Raw genomic sequence first — 19350 nt, forward strand, 5'->3', positions numbered from 1 at the left:
GTCACCTGAGCCAGAAAGGCCCTATGTCCTTCCATTTCTTGTGTGACAGGACAGATTAAGGTGTGTGTATTGTCTTCCTAGGGAACCTCCCTGTAAGGGACATTGGGGGTTATCTAGCCCTTAGTCTTTGGAAGAGCATTGAGGGGACAGATTTAAGCTAGTGGGCAATCTAGGCAGCACATATCTTGGGAATGTTGAAGTTATTTCCTCCATTGACCTTTAGAAATCACCTACAGATTGGTTGGTTGTTTCACATACAAAGAGGTAAGAAAGAGAAAGTCCAGAAATCCTGTTGTTTAAGCCTAGGGCAAGATGAGTTTCACCTAGTAACTGATGATACTAGACTAAGGTACTCACTGATTTGTCTCCACATCTGTCCCCACCCATCTAACTAATCTGACAACTTTCAGTTTGGGACTTGAATGAGTTGGTAGGAATGAATAGGTTTGGGATCTAGGGGCAGGTTATTCCCACATTTGGACCAAGGGACCTACACAGCGTGTGGAGATCATTTACTCAGGCTGGGGTTTCTAAGGCAGGAGAGGACCGAAGGCTCCAGCATAAGCTGGTTCAAGGGCCTGAACTCCCAGCGTCTTTGCAGAGCCCAGCATGATCACTCTCCTCCCAGTGCTACTGGGCATCAGCCTGGGCTGCACAGGAGCAGGTAAGGACATTCTTTCTGAGTTTCCCTGCTGCGTTCTGCTTGAAGCACTGTGCTGTACGTTTGTGACGATTGTAATAGTGATCAGGCTGTGCAGTCCTTTGTGAATTGTTTACTTCCTGCTGGAATGTAAGCCAAAGACAATGTCTGCCATCTGTATTGCTGCATCTCCAGCTCCTCTGGGCCAAGTCTTTGGTGGTGCATGCTTGTAATCCCAGAATTCAGGAGGTGGAGGCAAGAGAATTTCAAGTTTGAGAGCATCCTGGGCTGCCTAGTGAGAGGATACTGTCTCAAAAAAAGAAAAATGTATTGAAGTGGATTGTTTATAATGTTTCCAGCACAGAACAAGACTGACTGTTTCTCTTGACTCATTTTCTCCCTCTTGTTTGTTTCACAGAGGTCTGTGTTTGGAGTTGTCCTGTTTAAATATGCAAATAATTTTGGCATGCTCCAAGGCCAGTATGTTTAGTTTCACACAAAGTTAGAAAACTGGATTTAAGAGTTTTTCTGCGCTTGTCATCTATTCCTCTCTTTAGGGGCTCTCAGAGACATCGGCTTGTGAGCCTGGTCAGCAGATGTTGTGTGATGCAAGAAATCTCTGCCATGGGCTGGGAAGGTGGCTTAGTGGTAGAGCGCTTGCCTTGCATGCATGAGGCCCTGGGTTCGATTCCTCAGCACCACATACGCAAAAAGAAAAAAGCCAGAAGTGGTGCTGTGGCTCAAGTTGTAGAGTGCTAGCCTTGAGCTGAAGAGCTGAGGGACAGTGCCCAGGCCCAGAGTTCAGGCCCCATGACCAGAATCCCCCCTCCCCCCCCAAAAAAAATAGAAATCTCTGCCAGATTAGCTGAATACGACTGAGGCTTGTTTTCCCCTGCTGAATACGGTGAAAACTAACTGGACTAGGTTTTCTCTACATGCTTACACTCAACCCTTCTGTACCAGATAGGTGCCCCCACCCACAATAAATTCTTCTATACCAGTTAGATACCTTATAATCAAATGCAATTATGACATAAACCAAAGTTAACACGGTCCTGAGGCCAAGTGTTCAATACCACAAGATCACTCCATTTCAGATGCCAGTCACGCGGTGGGTCCCCAGGTTATACACAACTTTTCTCCATCCTGGCTCTGAACCAGGGGCTCCACACCCACCATTCCTTCCTTGGGTTTGATAATTTGCTATTGAGGCTCCTACAACTTAAGATAATAGTTTATTTACTGTTGCTGGCATATTGTGAAGGATTTATTAGAGGATATAGAGGAATAGCCAGGTACGGAGGTACATGGGGGAGGTTCAGAAGGGTCCCAGCTGCAGGAGCCTCTGTCCCTTGGGAGTTGGAGTGTGCCACCCTCTTGGATGTGCTTACCTGCTCAGGAGGTCTCAGGACCTCATAGTTCATAGATTTTTAGTGTGTGTATGTGTGTGTGTGTGTGTCCTAGGGCTCGAACTCAGGGCCTGGGCTCATTCTCCAAGCTTTTGTGCTCAAGACAAGCTCTCTACCACTGGACCCACAGCTCCACTTCCAGCTTTTTTGGTGGTTAGTTGGAGCTAAGAGTCTCACAGACTTTCTTGCCTGGGCAGGCTTCAAGCCTTGATCTTCAGATCTCAGCTACCTCAGTAGCTAGGATTATAGATGTGAGCCAGTGGTGCCAGGAAGTTCAAGGATTTTTTTTTGGGGGGGGTTGGGCTGTGAGGCCTGAACTCTGGGTCTGGGCGCTGTCCCTCAGCTCTTCAGCTCAAGGCTAGCACTCTACCACTTGAGGCACAGCTTTTTTCTTTTTGCTTATGTGGTGCTGAGAAATGGAACCCAGGGCCTCATGCATGCAAGGCAAGCGTTCTACCACTGAGCCACCTTCCCAGCCCCAGTTCAAGGATTTTTTATGGAGGCTTCATCACCTAGGCTCCCTGCTCCTTTCCTGGAGAATGGGAAGATAGAAATAATAGATTCAAGGGGCAGGGAAGGTGGCTCAGTGGTAGAGTGCTTGCCTTGCATGCATGAGGCCCTGGGTTCCATTCCTCAGCACCACATAATCAGAAAAAGCCAGAAGTGGCTCTGTGGCTCAAGTGGTAGAGCACTAGCCTTGAGCTGAAGAGCTGAGGGACACCGCCCAGGCCCAGAGTTCAGGCCCCACGACTGACAGAAAGAAAGAAAGAAAGAAAGAAAGAAAGAAAGAAAGAAAGAAAGAAAGAAAGAAAGGAAGGAAGAAAGAAAGAAAGGAAGGAAGGAAGGAAGGAAGGAAGAAAGGAAGGAAGAAAGAATATTCAAGCTTTTAACCATGGCTTGGTCTTTCTGGTGACCAGCTGACCTCCTTTAGTGACCCACCAAGAGTCATCTCATTAGGCAAAATGCACTGCTATCACTCAGCAAATTCCAAAGGATTAGAAACTCACTATCTGGAACTAGGTCAAAGAACTGGAACAAAGGATGCATCTAATCCCCTTTTCCAACTCATATAATTAAAAGTGTTTAGGAATTCTTCTAGGACTTGGAGACAGACACCATTATTTTTTATTTTGGGCAGTACTAGGGCTTGAACTCAAACTTGCATGTGGATACTCTACCATGAGCCACACTTCCAGCCCAATAGTTATAATACTTGTCCCACTAGCAGCAGGCACTGACCTGTCGTCTCTTCCCTGGATACAGAAGGTGGCTTTGTGGCCCATGTGGAGAGCACCTGTCTGTTGGATGATGATGGGACTCCCAAGGACTTTGCGTATTGTATCTCCTTCAACAAGGACCTGCTGGCCTGCTGGAATCCGGAGGAGGGGATAATATCCCCTTGTGAATTTGGAACACTGAATGGTTTGGCCAAAAACATAGCAAATTACCTCAATCAAGATAAAGAGCTGCTCGAACGCTTGAGCAACGGGCTCCAAGACTGTGCCACACATACCCAGCCCTTCTGGAAGTCACTGACCCACAGAACACGTGAGGAGAGAGGGTGCAGAGGGGCTATTTGGAAGCATGGCTAGGAGAGGGGAGGCCAGAGAAGAGCCCTCAGCCAGCAAGGGGATTTAGCTTTGATCAGGAAAGGACGTGTGTGGGCCTGGAATATAGAAAGAGGGAAGACTGAACTAGATGATTGATGAGGAATAGGTGTAAAGAGGAAGTGGTATTTGAGCCTGTAAGGCCAGAACACCTCAGAATGGGAGTCTGAGTTTATCTAGGCTGTGTATAACTGCCATGGTCGGGTAACAAAATAACTGGAGGGGCTTTTCCCGAAATGTTTGTGTGTCTCAATTCCATATTTTGATGTTCTGGATTTGGAGTGGGAATATTGGAAAGCCCCCCAGGAGATTCTGATGCATATTCTTTCTCCATGACTCCCTAGTATTGAGAATGGATTGAAAGGAAAGTGAACTTGAAAATCTCCAAAAGGCAAAGTTGTATGTCTTAAACCTCTCCAGGTCCATTGGATAAAAATTCTGTGGATATAGGCCAGATATAGACATTTCCACATAATTTCTTGCATTTTTAAAAAACTTATTTATTTATTCTGTTGTGGGTCTTGAACTCGGGGCCTGGGTGCTGTCCCTGAGCCTCTCTGTGCTTAAGGCTAGTGCCCTACCATTTGAGCCACAGTTTTTGAGTGGTTAAATTGGAGAACAGAATCTCACAGGAACTTTTCTGCCAGGGCTGGCTTTTAACTATGTTCCTCAGGTCTCAGCCTCCTGTGTAGTTAGGAATACAGGTGTGAGCCACCGGTGCCTGGCAATTTCTTGGATTTTTATGTAACATTTTACTTAAAAAATATCTAGGCTAGAGGCAGGCAGGAAAGTCACCTAAGAGAATAACAATATGAACAATCTTATTAATTTGAATGACACCAATTCCAATGTAAGGGAGTTAGGTTTGTTACCTTAAACTATCCAAGTAGGAAAGGTTTTATTTAGCAAATTAATTTGCTAGACAAGATTTGATGAAATTTTTTTCTCCCTTTACAAATCTCAATGTACAATCCTGGATTGCTGTTGGTTTATGTCTTTTCAAGCTAATTAGTACATTTGACCTAAACACAATGACTTTCTTTTGAGGTTTTGTGCTGATACTGGGGCTTGAACTTATGGACTAGGCATTGTCTCAGCTCTTTTCAGTCAAGGCTGAACCAAGCTCCACTCCAGCTTTGTGCCATTTAATTGGAGTTAAGAGTCTCATGGACATTTCTGCCTGGCTGACTTTGAAAGGTGATCTTCAGATCTCAACCTTCTGCATGGCTAGGATTTACAGATGTGAGCCGCTGGCACCGGGCTAACACAATAACTTTCAGAACAGCTTGCAATTCAGATTTGATATTTGCCTGTTGTGATAAAACACAATTTCAAAGGAGAAAAGAAAGTAAAGTGATGAAAGGGACAGAGAGAAAACACAGGGAAGCTGGAGTAGTTCTACCTCCTCATTTTCAAGTGGTGGCTTGCTAGGCGGTGTGAGTGTGATAAAGTAGGTTGGGAAATCTATGAAGAGTTGACATGGGAAAAAAATCAGGTCGAAGCAAAATCTAGAATATCTTTCTTTTGGATCCTATTTATTTTCTCCTCTGCAGGTCCACCATCTGTGCAAGTCGCTCAAACCACTCCTTTTAACACCAGGGAGCCTGTGATGCTGGCCTGCTATGTGTGGGGTTTCTATCCAGCTGAAATAACAATCACATGGATGAAGAATGGAAAGCCTATTGCCCCTCACCAAAATATCCAGAAGATTGCCCAGCCCAATGGAGACTGGACATACCAGACCATCTCCCACTTAGCTTTAACCCCCTCTTATGGGGACACCTACACCTGTGCAGTGGAGCATGTTGGAATTCCCGAGCCCATCTTTAAGGACTGGAGTAAGTGTCTGGTGGATGAAAGGAATTAGGGTTACAATAGAGAAGTTAGTAGTTAGAAAAGAAACACCAAAATTTTGGTAGAGGGAATGAATTGTGGAGCGAGTGTGTGTGGTAGAGAGCAAATGGTAAGAATTGGAGTGAGTCTGGAAGAGCTTGTGGAGAGCTTATGACCGGAGATAGGACAATAGGAAAAGGAATGGGAAGAGGAAGGCACTGACGCAGTCATAGTGTGGTTTTGTTAGGTGGTGGGAAGGGCACATGACGATTCTAAAAAGAAGAAGATGGAGATTTGGAAACTACATTCTCAGAAACCAAACACTGGCAATCACTATTCTAGTCTCCTCAAAGTCCAGCTATTCTGTTGTTAAGCTTAGGAATGAAAGTTGAGAAAATACTGAAGATTGAAGAAGAAAGGGGGATTTCTCTTCATGTGGGGCTACACAGAATTTCAGTGGGTGTATCAACCACAATGGGGTAGTAAAACCATGGCTGGTAAAACACCTGGGCCATGCTTGGCATATTTCTGTTCGAACTCCAGGATTGGGGGTACTTTGAGGTAATGAAAGAACATGTGCACAGATTTGGAGATTCTTGGGAAAGCAGAGAGGAAGAGGAAAGTTAAGTAGGAAGGGCTAGGGAAGCCGGATGTCAGCCTCGCTGCCAAGGCCACGCCTCCCTCCGTGAGGCGGGTTGTATGGGTGAGAAGAATGGGGAACCAGAAGAGACCGGAACTCACATGTCCACTCAAGCTCTCCTAGTAGGTCTCTTTTATGTGGTGCACCAGGCATTTTAACATGGAAATAGAATCCAGTGGCACACCCTTTAGAATAAGACCAGCTCTGGCAAATGGGATGGGGGAGCACTATGAAGTGGGATGGAAACAAACTCAGAAAGAATATACGAGAACCATGGAAGTGTAAGACACACAGCACTGGGATAATTCACACACTAGAACTATTGGAAAGCTGGGGAGACATGTTACTAGTAAGTTGATAAGATGGAACAAGTTGACCCTAGGGATGCAGTGGGTGGGAGAGGGAGGACCCTCTGATTCTGGCAAGGGTATCCTGGGAGTGGAGGAAGGAAAGAGAGCCCCAACCACATTGGGGGGAAAGCAGAGCTGTTACTCTGGGAAGGTAGGACCCCTAGGGCTTCTCTAGGAGTAGAGAAGGATAGGATGTTGAGGAAAGTCCTTTTCTTGGGAGTACGTTGGTGTGGTCCAGACATCTGGACCCAAGATAAAGAACCTTTGAACCTTCTCTAGGTGAAGGTTGCAATTAATGAAATGGCTCCAAGACTGAGTTACAAAACAATGTAAGTCTCTGCTTTTTTAAATTTTTGCAGCCTCGGGACTGTCCCCCATACAGACAATAAAGGTTTCTGTGTCTGCAGTGACCCTGGGCGTGGGCATAATCATCTTCTCCCTTGGTCTCATCAGCTGGCAGAAGGCTGGCTCCTCTAGTAAGTGACCCTCTTGAGCTTTCCTACCCTCGCTCCCAGTCTGTGCTTGCTTCCTCTCTGTGATCCATTCTGTTATTCCTACCCTGCGTGTTGTGAGTAATGTTGGGCACTTTTATACTGGTCTAATCAAGGATTTTCCTCTCCTAGGCTACATTACTCTCCCTGGATCTAATTATCCAGAAGGTAAATCTTTGTTTATCTGTTTGCTCACTGGTCCTTCAGAGGGAGTAAAGATTAAAGAGTGTTGTTGTGTTTAGCTAATGATGCTTCTAGTAAGGTGGTAGGGAGTGAATTACTATAAAAATCTAGGGAAGGACATGATTTATGCTGTCATAGGTTAAGAACATGGGAACATAGACATTGGAGTGTCCATGAGGAGGTGGCCACAGGTGACTCCTTTGTACTAGTCATTGCTGACCTAATGTGACTATAGTCAGGGTTTGGGTATGGAGTAGCTACAGAGACAAGTGATGGGGTCAAGTTGGGATTTTATGATTTCCTTTCTATTTCCTCTGCAGGACAACACATTTCCTAGGGGCAGAAGCCTACAACCTCCACTCCAAGTAAGATGGAAATCTCAGCTATTAATGTTGCTACCATGTCCCCCAGGGTCTAAAATATTCCCCTTCCAATGTTCTTGGATCCTAAGATTTCTTCACTCAATTCTTGGACTTTTCCAGTTCTCCGTATGTACACCATAGCAGCTCTAAAGGGCTCATATTGGGAATATTCTGTGATCAAATTTACTGTGTAAGGTTGTCTTTCTTGGGTGACTGTAACTGGAGGGTCCAAGGCTCTCCCGAAGGCCCCACCACACCACAGAGCACAGTGCATGGCTTGTGCTCATCCCTGTAAAATAAACTGGTGAAAATGCTGGTTTTCTGTGTGTTTTTCTGAGATCCTGGGGAGAGAATACGAGAGAGTAGAATGGAGAACTAGCCTTTCCTATTCCAGCAAAGGAGTCAGGGCCTTCTCCCCTGAGAACCTGCGAGAATGACCTTAGGTATTATTCAAGATTCTAGGCCAGGCCTTGTACCAGGTGCTGGTGTGCATTATGTTCCTTTATCCTCATCAGAATCCATGAGGGGACTCTCAGGAAGTTAGGATTCAGGAGACGAGAGCTTTAGAAAGTTATTTTTTCTATGCTGTAAGAGGGGAAAGGAACATAGCCCGAGCGCATGTCCTCAGCAGCGGACCAAACACTTCATATTTACATCTCATTCTCTTCTCACAACAGCAGAAGAAACTGTCCTTCCATGTCAGACCAAGGAAGTGAGATTTGGAGGTGTGAAATAACTTGAAGAAATTCTCCATAGGGTGGAAATATATAGTAGCTCAGTCTGAAATTCCTTAACCAAGTTTGCATCTCTCTCTAGAAAGTCATCCTTCTCTTTCCATCTATCCAAAATGCAAAGGACATCCAGCATTGGGAGGGATTTCTACTCTGTAGAGAAGACATCACTTCTGTGCTGTTTGTTTTCCAGTGGAGACACTGGCTGGACATGTAAAATTGAGCTGTGGAATTGTTTGGGGAATTAAAAATTGGAAACTCAACTGCTGGCAGGGTAAAAACAAAATAAAAACAAAACAAAACAACAAAACAAAACGACACCCAGAAATGTGAAAGAAGAGAACACAAGTACTGAAGGAGCCTTATCTTACAGAAGATTGTGGAGGGAGAATAAGAGGTTATGGACACATGATTTCTGTAAACAAATGTTGAGATGAATCATTAATCCTTGTTTGTTTCTTTCATTTAAATATGTGTATTGATAGGAAGCCAAAGAGAACTTGAAACTAGGAGGTGGTTCTAGAGCATTGTTTTCTGCCCCCAAAGTATGAAGGAAGCCCCCCCCCCCCCCCCGCACTGTGCAGACCTGGTTGTTTCATGAATGGAGAGTGGACTAGGTGGACTCTGCCAACTTCCTTTTTTTTTCTTTCTTTCCTTCTTTCTATCTTTTTTTTTCTTGCCAATCCTGAGGCTTGAACTCAGGCCTAGGCACTGTCCTTGAGCCTCTCTGTGCTCAAGGCTAGCGCTCTACCACTTGAACCATGGTGTCACTTTCAGCTTTTTCCATTTTTATGTGGTACAGAGGAATCAAACCCAGGGCTTCATGCATGCTAGGCAAACACTCTATCACTAAGCCACATTCCCAGTCCCTGAAACTTATTTAAAAAAAAAAAAAAAAAAAGGAGCCGAGCGCCGGTAGCTCACTCCTGTAATCCTAGCTACTCAGGAGGCTGAGATCTGAGGATCGAGGTTCAAAGCCTGCCCAGGCAGAAAAGTCTGGGAGACTCATTTCCAATAAACCACCAGAAAACCAGATGTGGCGCTGTGGCTCAAGTGGTAGAGCATAAGCCTTGAGCTGAAGAGCAGAGGGACAGTGCCCAGGCCCAGTGTTCAAGCCCCATGACTGACAAAAAAATAAAATAAATAGGAAATACCTTTGCATTCTGGGGAAACCCTATTTGACATACTTACGTTTAGTTTAAGTTACTTAGGGCATTGCATTTATTATTATTATTTTATAAAGTAGAGACTTGAAACTTGCTTCTCTTATATTTTGTTTTTTGGGTAATAAATATTCTTCTATACAATGAATTGCAGATTGTGCTCCTCAGTATCTTTTCTGGAGTAACATAAGTATTTTTTTTAAAGGCCAGCTTTTCTTTTCATTAATCTATTATAGCTTTTAGTTCTGATCTCTATTCTTATCTTCATTATTTCCTTCCTATTTTGGGTTTGTTCTCTTTCTCTCTTTTTTTTTTTGGGGGGGGTGTTCCGGTTGTGGGGCCTGAATTCTGGGCCTGGGTGCTGTCCCTCAGCTCTTCAGTTCAAGGCTAGCGCTCTACCACTTGAGCCACAGCACCACTTCTGGCTTTTTTTGCTTATGTAGTGCTAAGGAATCTAACCCAGGGCTTCATGCATGCAAGGCAAGCACTCTACCACTGAGCCACCTTCCCAGCCTTTACCTAACTTCTGAGTTAAATCATTAGCTCACTTGATGTTCTTTTTTTTTTCTTTTGGTTTCCTGATAAGTGTATTTAAAGGTAAAATTTCCTTCTTCTTTAACATAATCCCCTCTGCTTTCATCACAGTTCTGCTTTAATGATACTTAATTTTCACATGTAGAATTTTAATTGAAACTCAGTTCTAAGTGTTATTTATGTACTTCATTAAATTTTTTCCTTTAACTCAAAAATTGTGACCTCTTGAAACTTTATTTTGAAACTGTTTCAAACATATAGAAAAGTTACAATCATACAAAGATTCTTGGGCTGGGAGGGTAGCTTAGTAGAATGCTCATGCAGAAGGTAATCAGATAAAAAAAGAAAGAAAGAAGAATAAAAAGAAGGGACAGAAAGAGGAAAAACAAGGAGAGAGGAGAGATGAAGAAGTATTGTATGTTCACATGGAAACTTTATCCAGATTTTTAAAAGATTAGTCATTATACCCTACTTGATTTATTTTTCCCTTCTCATCTTTCCCCTAACCATTTTAGTGTCAACAGCAAACATTATACCCTTCTAGTACTAAATATTTCCACATATTTCCCAAGAATCTGACATTGCTCTTCCAAAAAACAGAATGATCACATTCAGGACATTTAGCTTGGATATAGGATTATTGTATAATCCACAATACATATTCAAATTTCATTCATTTTCCCACAAAAGATCCTTCTTTTCCTTACTAATTCCCAACCTCCTGCCTTAAATCCAGGATGGAACATTTTAGTAAATGTTTAGTCTCATCAGTAATTTTTTTAAAATCTGGACAGCACAATCAGTTTCTTACTTATTAGGCTTTGCCAATGAACTTGAAGTTAAATAACAATTATGCTGACTTTCAAGCTCTTTGATCTTAGCTGGTTGCCACCTGTAATCCTACCTATCCCAGAGGCTGAGATCTGAGAACCTCAGTTTGAAGCCAACTCAGGAAAGGAAAGCCTGTGAGAGTTTTATCTCTAATTAACCACTAAAAAGCCAGAAGTAAAGCTGTGGTTCAAGTGGTAGAGCATCAGCCCATTAAGTGTGAGGTCATGAGTTCAAATCCTTGTGGCACTAGTAGGTAAATAATAAGTTTAAATGACTCATCTACCTCAGTTGTTGTATGATTGGGCTTGTTTATGATTACTATGTCTTTTTACTCTATTCTTTTCTATTATCCAAATATTACTATACAGGTATCTTTTGTCTTTTATGTTTTTTAAAAAATTAACTCTCAGTTCTATTTTGTTATGTCTTCCTTTTGGATCATACTTGCCATCAGGTAAATCTTTTTTCTTTTCTTTTAGTTTCCATATTTATGTGTGTTTCTGCTTTTTGGAGTATTACAGGAAATCACACATGGTTTGGTTGTTTTATTTCCTCCATTTCTAGAGCATTTGTGCTTATTTTGTAACTACTGATGTATTAAGACTTAATTTTGCAGTTGGGAGCCAGTAGTTTGAGGCCAGCAGTGTAGAAAAATGTTTCTAAGACCCCTACTTAACAAAAAGCTGGACATATCGGTGTGTGCCTGCTATCCTAGCTACCTAGAAGCCTAACATAGCTGAGCTGAGCCCGGGCATAGCCCCAGGGAGGAAATGAAAACCTATTTCAAAAGTAACCAGCAAGAATGAATTTGTGACTTTAAATGAGCATCATTATTCCACAATACTGTGAAATTTGGGAAATTATGTAATCACTTAATCACAATTAAAAAAAAAAAAGAACCTGGGGAAGGTAGGGAGGGAAGGGATAGTAGGGGGAAACAATGGAGGGGGTAACAATGCTCAATAGGAAGTGTAGTCATTACCTTGCTCATGTAACTGTAATCCTCTGTATAGTATCTTTACAATAAAAAATTAAAAAACAAACAAACAACAACAACAACAAAGTAACCAGCAAAAATTGGGGCTGGTGGCCTGGCTCAGCAGTTAGAGTTCCTGCTTAGGAATTGTGATACCCTGAGTTCAAACCCCGTTATGGTAAAACAACAACAACAACAAATCACAATTGATACAGTGACACCTTTATCTAATGCTTTACAATGCTCAGTGTGACTTCCACTACTGAAAATGTCTATTTTCATTAGTCTTCTTTCTTTCTGTACAAAAAAAATGTTTGTTTCCCCCTTTTAGTTTTAATTTTTAAGTAAAAATGCCTGAGATATTCTTAGTTTTAACGGAAATATTTCCAGAACTAGATTGATGACCAGAAGAACTGACTCATGTGTCAGTGGAATTCAGTAAATGTGAAATAAAGATTTAATACATACAAGGTTCTTTGAGTAAAGTGGGCTAGCATCATTTCCTGAAAGGGTAGACTCTCCAATCACTTTCAATTGTGTGCTTGAAATTTTTTAATGAAGTCTAAGGCCCTCTCAACCATACTTATCTGTATATAAACATTTACTTATTAATTGTGCACATGCATGCAATATAGCATATAGTTTGGTTATTTACTTTGTAATAAGGCATGGAAAGTTTACAAGTTACTGAATAAATACATATTTCCTTCTCGTATCCTCAAGATGAGTTACGCATTGGAGGCTGCCCAGTGCATTAGAAGCAGCACACGCTCTTCTGTGGTGAAGCACACGGCTTTGCATTACAGCAAAACATTCTTTAGAGCAGAGAGGGAAAAGGACAAACCCAAGCTCCCAGAACTGCTCCATGAACGGAATAAAATCCAGAAAGCAAGAAACAGTGACTAGGACAAATAAGAGAAAATGCTTGGGGTTCATGTTATAGGCTACTAAGAGGAAGACACTGGGAACACAGAATAAAAACATACGCACAGAGGGGAATGAAAGAAGACAAAATTCAAAGCACTATTTCCTCCTGGCAAAATGTTCTCTTGCCCTTCATAGGTATTTGCTGACACCTACAGGCTACAAGTTGCCAAAGATTTTACTTAAGGATCCTGCAGAGAATGTTTCTTTTTAAGTCTACTTAGAAAATAAAGCGGTGGTGGTGGGGGTAAAATGAATCATTTATACATTTATTTCCTTTATTTGTTTCTCTTAGACACTATTCTTCTCCTTTCTTCTTCTTTCTTCTCCTCTCCCTCCATTTTTCCCTTCCTTCCTCTCTCCTCTTCCTCCCTCTGTCCTCTCTCTCCCTCTTTTTTTCTCTCTCTCTTTTCCTTCCTTCCTTCCTTCCTTCCTTCCTTCCTTCCTTCCTTCCTTCCTTCCTTCCTTCTTTCCTTCCTTCCTTCCTTCCCTTCTTCCTTCTTCCCATCATGAAGCTTGAACTCAGGGCCTGGGCACTGTCCCTGAGCTTCTTTTGCTCAAGGCTAGTACTCTACCACTTGACAGGTCCACTTCCAGCATTTTAGTGGATAATTGAAGATAAGAATTTCCTGGGGCTGGGATTTGGCTTGGTACAGTGCTTGCCTAGGATGCATGAAGCCCTGGGTTCTATTCTTCAGTACCACATAAAGAGAAAAAGCTGGAAGTAGTACTGTGGCTCAAATGGTAGAGGGCTAGCCTTGGGTAAAAGAAGCTCAGGGACAGTGCCTAGGCCCTGAGTTCAAGCCCAGGACTGGCAAAAAAGGAAAAAAAAAGAATTGACAAATGAGATTTCATCAAATTAAAATGCTTCTTTACAACAAAGGAAACAATAAACAGACTGAAGAAATAACCCAAAGAATGAGGAAAACCAAACAAACGATTAGTATCCAGAATATATAAAGAGCTCAAAAAAATTAGACACCAAAATTTAGTTCACAAATTGTACTGAATCTATTTGATTTGTGTGAACATATAATTCTCAAACCAAGTAATTGTAAGTGGCCAAAAATGTAGGCATATATTCAACATCCTTAGCCAATAAGAGAAATGCAAATAGAAATGACAATGAGATTCCATTTTGCCCCAGTTAGCTATCATCCAAACAAACAAACAAAAATTAAGGTAAAAACTAAACCCAAATGCTGATAAAGATGGAGAAGGAGGATGGCTAGGAAAAGGAACCTTTATTCACTGTTGGTAGAAATATAAATCTGTATAGTCACTATGGAAATTGATATGGAGTGTCCTCAACAAACCAAATAAAGAACTATCATATAATACTGCAATACCATTCTATGACTGGTGGACTGTAAATTAACATACAACAGAGATACTTGCAAATACTTGTTTATTGCTATGAAGTCAATTGAGCTGTCCAACAACAAATGAATGGATAAATGAAGTATATTTCAACCATAAAGAAGAATGAATTGGACACAACTGGAGATAATTATGTTGAATGAGAAAAACACAACTCGTAAGAACTGTTTTTGCTTATTCAGGGACCTTAGACTTAAAAATGCTAAGATTATGGCATGATAGTAAAAAGAGAACTGTTTGAGATGAGGTAGCAATCTGAAAAGGGAAGGGAAAAGGAGCAGGTAATGGGGGAGGAATATGACCAATGTACATTATATATATGTGTGGAAATAGCACAACGAAATCCACTGTAAACTGTAAATGGTGGAGGAGCTTTGATAATCCCCCCCCCAGTCATTCTATTTATTTTAAATTGTTTTATTGTCATGCTGATTATTGAGACAGTAAAGCTTATATGCATTCTCATACATCTTTGGATTTAACTAAGTGACTAGTTGCTTTTGAAAACTCTCTTTTGTTTTAGCCTTCATTGAACTCATCTCCTAAATTCAGAATACTAAAATTGTAAAGCTATGCTTTTTTTTTTTTTCACCCTCAAAACTCACTACACAGGACTGGGAAGGTGGCTCAGTGGTAGAGTGCTTGCCTTGCATGCATGAGGCCCTGGGTTTGATTCCTCAGCACCACATAAGCAGAAAAAGCTGGAAGTGGTGCTGTGGCTCAAAGTGCTAGAGCGCTAGCCTTGAGCTACAGAGCTGAGGGACAGCGCCCAGGCCCAGAGTTCAGGTCCCATGACTGACAAAAAAGCAAAACAAAACAAAAAACAACAAAAAACCCCAAAACTCACAACACAGCCATTAACCATTTGACCACTAAGTGGCACCAAAGGTTTAACCTTTCACTATAGAAAGTAAATTAGAGGGCTGGGAAGGTGGCTCAGTGGTAGAGGGCTTGCCTTGCATGCGTGAGGCCCTGGGTTTGATTCCTTAGCATCATGTAAGCAGGGGGGAAAAAGCCGGAAGTGGTGCTATGGCTCAAATGGTAGAGTGCTAGCCTTGAGCTGAAGAGCTGAGGGACAGCCCCCAGGCCCAGAGTTCAAGCCCCACAACTGACAAGAAAAAAGAAAGAAAGAAAGAAAGAAAATAAATAAATAAATTAGAAACAATTAGGTACATTTCATATACTTCATATATTTTTTTTAACAAATTCTGTATTAATAAGAGCACTATCATATATATCAAACTCAAAATATGGAAAAAAATAGAGCCTCCCCCTAGGAACTTAACTTTCCTTGATACTTTTTTTTTTTTTTTTCAGGTGAAACACCATTCTAGCAGCACAGGTGTCAGGAAGGATAAACGTATATTCTTGGTTTATTCCACTTCTGGCACATTTAATAACCCAGTTTATTTCTTAGTTTAAAATACCCTGTCATTTTGTATTCTTTACCTTATATATGGTGTATTCACGTGCACATCTGCGGGAGGGTGGGAGGAGGCCACAGAATCCATGGGAAAGGGTGAAAAAGTACAGCAGTGGAGTGCACTGGACATTGATGAGACTGAACTATACAACTCATGGGTGGACATGGGAAGGAGGAATGGGAAAGAATGACAGTATGCAAAAGGAAATGTACTTAATGCCTGTCCTATATAGAGGTAAACTCACTGAATATCACCTATAAAACAATAGAATAAATTAGGAACAAATACTTTGTCACTTGGTCAGAATCCTAATACACATCCTATGGGATGGATTAGAAAACCTTGGAGGGTTTCATGCCCTCCATGTCTAAAATGTGTTTTTTCTTTTGGGGTAATGTCTCTGTGGAAGATTCTGCTCTTCTCCTCTGCTCTTGTTGGTTCTTGTACTAAGTTAAACAGAGCCATCTGGTCTTGCTTCCTGTTCTTCCCTTGGACCTGAAGGACTTAGGCTACTAGCTACCCATCCAAAATTGGGTCTCATGAGAGAAACAACAGAAAAGGACAATCGCCTAAGTTCTCAGAAGAAAGTAAGAGTAATTATGATTATTATTTCTGTTACTGGAAGTTTGCCTCTGAGTGTGTGTGCATGTGTGCTTTTGTGTGTCAGTCCTGGGGTTCAAACTCAGTACTTTGGTACTGTGTCTGAGATTTTTTTGCTCAAGGACAGTGCTGTGCTACCTTGAGCCACAGCTCTCTACTTCCAGTTACCTGGTGGTTAATTGGATATAAGAATCTCACAGCCTTTCCTGCCCAGGCTGGCTTCAAACAGTGGTCCTCAGATTTCAGCTTCCAGAGTAGCTAGGATTACAGGCGTGAGCCACCATCCTGGCAGAAATTTTCCTTTTTAACCACTGCTTCCTCAAAAGCCAGTTGCTACTTCTTTTTTTCCCCCCACTGGTTTTTGCCAGTGACATGAATACAGGTTGGGTACTGTTTCCTCCCGTGACTCACTTTTGGATTGAAGTCCCAGTTGGTTGAATCTGATTGATGGGAATCAGTTCCCACATTTATGCCTTAGTTTTGAAGAAAACCAGAGGAAGTAAGTTTTCTGATTTTCATTCTAAGGAAGTAGGACTAAGGCAGGGCGAAATTTTACAATTCTCTAAAAGGTGTCTTGATCTAATGAACACTCAGAAAATGTAACCAATCACCATACACTAGAGACCATGAGTGGAATGGCCAGCATTACTTTATGGGCTACATAACTATGTGTAATGGGCATTGTTGTATTGGTAATTTGGTGTCTAATTTTTTCTAAGTAGATGCTATCGTTATGAAATGACTCTCCCAAATCCATGTGTGACAGGCTAGGTTCTCAGCCCATGGGGCTATCAGGAGGCGGTGGGATCTTTAGAAGGTGGGGCTTAGAGGAAAGAAATTAGATTCTCTGAGGGTTTGCCCTTTGAAGGAGATGTTGGGACTGTGGTCCCATCTCTCTTGGTTTTCCAGCAACCACAAGGGGAACAGATTTTCTCTGTCCTGTGCAACGGTGATAGTAAAGTATGTTGTCATATTCAAATTGAGGAGATTTAGTGAACCTGGACTGGAACTTCAAAATTACTGAGTGAAGGCCGGGCGCTGGTGGCTCACGCCTGTAATCCTAGCTATTCAGGAGGCTGAGATCTGAGGATCGTGGTTCAAAGCCAGCCCGGGCAGGAGAGACCGTGAGACTCCTATCTCCAATAAACCACCAGAAAACCGGAAGTGGTGCTTTAGCTCAAGTGGTAGAGTGCTCGCCTTGAGCTGAAGAGCTGAGGGACAGCGCCCAGGCCCAGAGTTCAAGACCCACGACCGACAAAAAAAAAACCAAAAAACAAAATTACTGAGTGAAGCAGATGCTTCTGCCCTTTCCTTCCTTCCTTCCTTCTTCCTTCTTCCTTCTTCCTTCTTCCTTCTTCCTTCCTTTCTTCCTCCCTTCCTTCCTTCTTTCCTTTATTTGTATTAGAGTTTGAACTCAGAGCCTTGTGTTTACTAAGCAGGTGCTTTTGCTACTTAAACCACACCCCTAGCCTTCTTTGCGTTAGTTATTATTTATTTATTTTTGCTTTTTGCTCCAACTGGGCTGGACCATGGCCATCCTATTTATACTTCCTACATAGCATGGATGGCAGGCACATAGCACCAAGCCCAGCTTTATATTGGTTGAAACAAATTCTTGAAAGCTTTTTGTCCAGGCTGTCCTGAAACCTCAATTCTCCTGATTTTTAGCCTCCTGAGTAGCTTGAATAACAGATATGCACCACCACACTCATTTTTCAAATCTCAGGTCTTTATTATAGTGAATGAAAACAGACTAACAGTAGATGATCATCAGACTAACAGTAGATGATCGTATGAACTCCAAAGGACAATAGTTTAATCTCGACCTCTCGTTTTTCTCATCTTTCTTGAGGCTGGCCCATACTCTACTGCTGTGTTAAACTAGTTATTATAATGAGTCTTCTTGTCTTGGACTCCTGAAGTATTTTTTCCACTCTGTATACTGAAGTTCTGACTTGTTACTTATTTTACAGTATAAATACTTCCACCACACACAATATCAAGAAACCAATTATTAACACCTGCCTTAATTCTTGAATACTTTTTAAAGTTTTTTTTTCCTGGTTCATTCTAAACTCTTGAATATTTTACTATCTGTCCTTGTGAGCCAGTGTAAACTACCCCATGCCACTTTTCTTTGGTTGTGGGTGTTAGATATTCATGTTGGATTTAGCCCTTGGCCGCTTTTATTTTCTTAACCTTGCTTTTCCTTTGCCAAGACTCATTCTTTTAAAACCCATGCCTACCTCTGTAAGCTGTTATGAACCCTTTGAGAAATAAGAGGGATAAAAACACAGTTATTTGGCTGGTAAAGTAAATTAAGCCTTCCTTTTTTTTTTTTTGGCTTGTCCTGGGGCTTGAATCAAGGTCTGGGCATTGTCCCTGAGCCTTTTTGTGCTAGCACTGTACCACTTGAGCCACAGCACCACATTTGGCCTTTTCTGAGTAGTTTATTAGAGATAAGAGTCCCACAGACTTTTCTGCCTGGGATGGCTTCACACTGTGATCCTCAGATCTCAGCCTCCTGAGTAGCTAGGATTATAGGCATAAGCCACGGGTGCCCGGCAAGCTTTCCAATTTTAATAAGTTGAAGTCTCCATTCAGCTCTCCAAGTCTACGCTACGCTGCTCAGGGTATGTCATCATGCCTTCAGCTTCCATGGGGATTCTGAGCTGAGTCAGGGAGTTCCTATCTCCAGGCCTCTCATTTTGGAGATTCCTCTACCTTCTGCCCACAGGGGCCCCCCTTTTCCATGGTTCCTCTTACAAGGAAGTGTGCTCATTTTGGAGATTGAGCTCCTGCATTACCACCAGCAGGTCTGCACCTGAGGCGGACTTGGAAGCAAAGCATGGAGGAGATGCCTCAGACCATGGCCTCTTTCAGTTTTGACTGCCCAGCCCAGCTGCTTGTTTGCTTTCGGAGTCCTTGAATGCTTGCTTTTCACATCCTGTCCAGAGTTTCTAGCGATGATCAGTGGCAGACAGATACTCTTAAACTATTATTTATTTTGAATTCAAAATAAAACAGCAAGGCTAGAAACAACTGCAGGCTTTGTAGGTTTAGATATATCCTCCTCCCCTTCCCCTCGCCGCCCCCCCCCACTTCCAAGGGTATGTGCCTGTTTCACAGGATTTTGAATTTGCATGCCTAGCCTGAGATCCTACTTCTACTTCTGTTGAATGTATCTGTTGATTTAACTGTTCACTTGTAACCAAACTGGTGTGGAATGCTGGAGCTATAAACTATCTAAGGAGTCACGCATTTTCTTTTGA

General features: G+C 42.1%; 1 protein-coding gene across 1 annotated transcript; it reads left to right on the plus strand.

Annotated features, from left to right (window-relative positions):
* The first annotated feature begins 400 nt into the window (after window positions 1-400).
* LOC138828185 (HLA class II histocompatibility antigen, DM beta chain) lies at window positions 401-7831 on the plus strand. Its single transcript, XM_070024019.1, has 6 exons — window positions 401-664; window positions 3313-3597; window positions 5210-5494; window positions 6839-6955; window positions 7103-7138; window positions 7474-7831. The coding sequence occupies exons 1-6, from the start codon at window positions 610-612 to the stop codon at window positions 7488-7490; spliced, it is 795 nt and encodes a 264-aa protein (XP_069880120.1). The 5' UTR covers window positions 401-609; the 3' UTR covers window positions 7491-7831.
* The last annotated feature ends 11519 nt before the right edge of the window (window positions 7832-19350 follow it).

This window comes from Dipodomys merriami, unplaced genomic scaffold, assembly GCF_024711535.1.
Source record: "Dipodomys merriami isolate MVZ:Mamm:240054 unplaced genomic scaffold, mDipMer1.0.p SCAF_16, whole genome shotgun sequence".
Lineage (NCBI taxonomy): Eukaryota > Metazoa > Chordata > Mammalia > Rodentia > Heteromyidae > Dipodomys > Dipodomys merriami.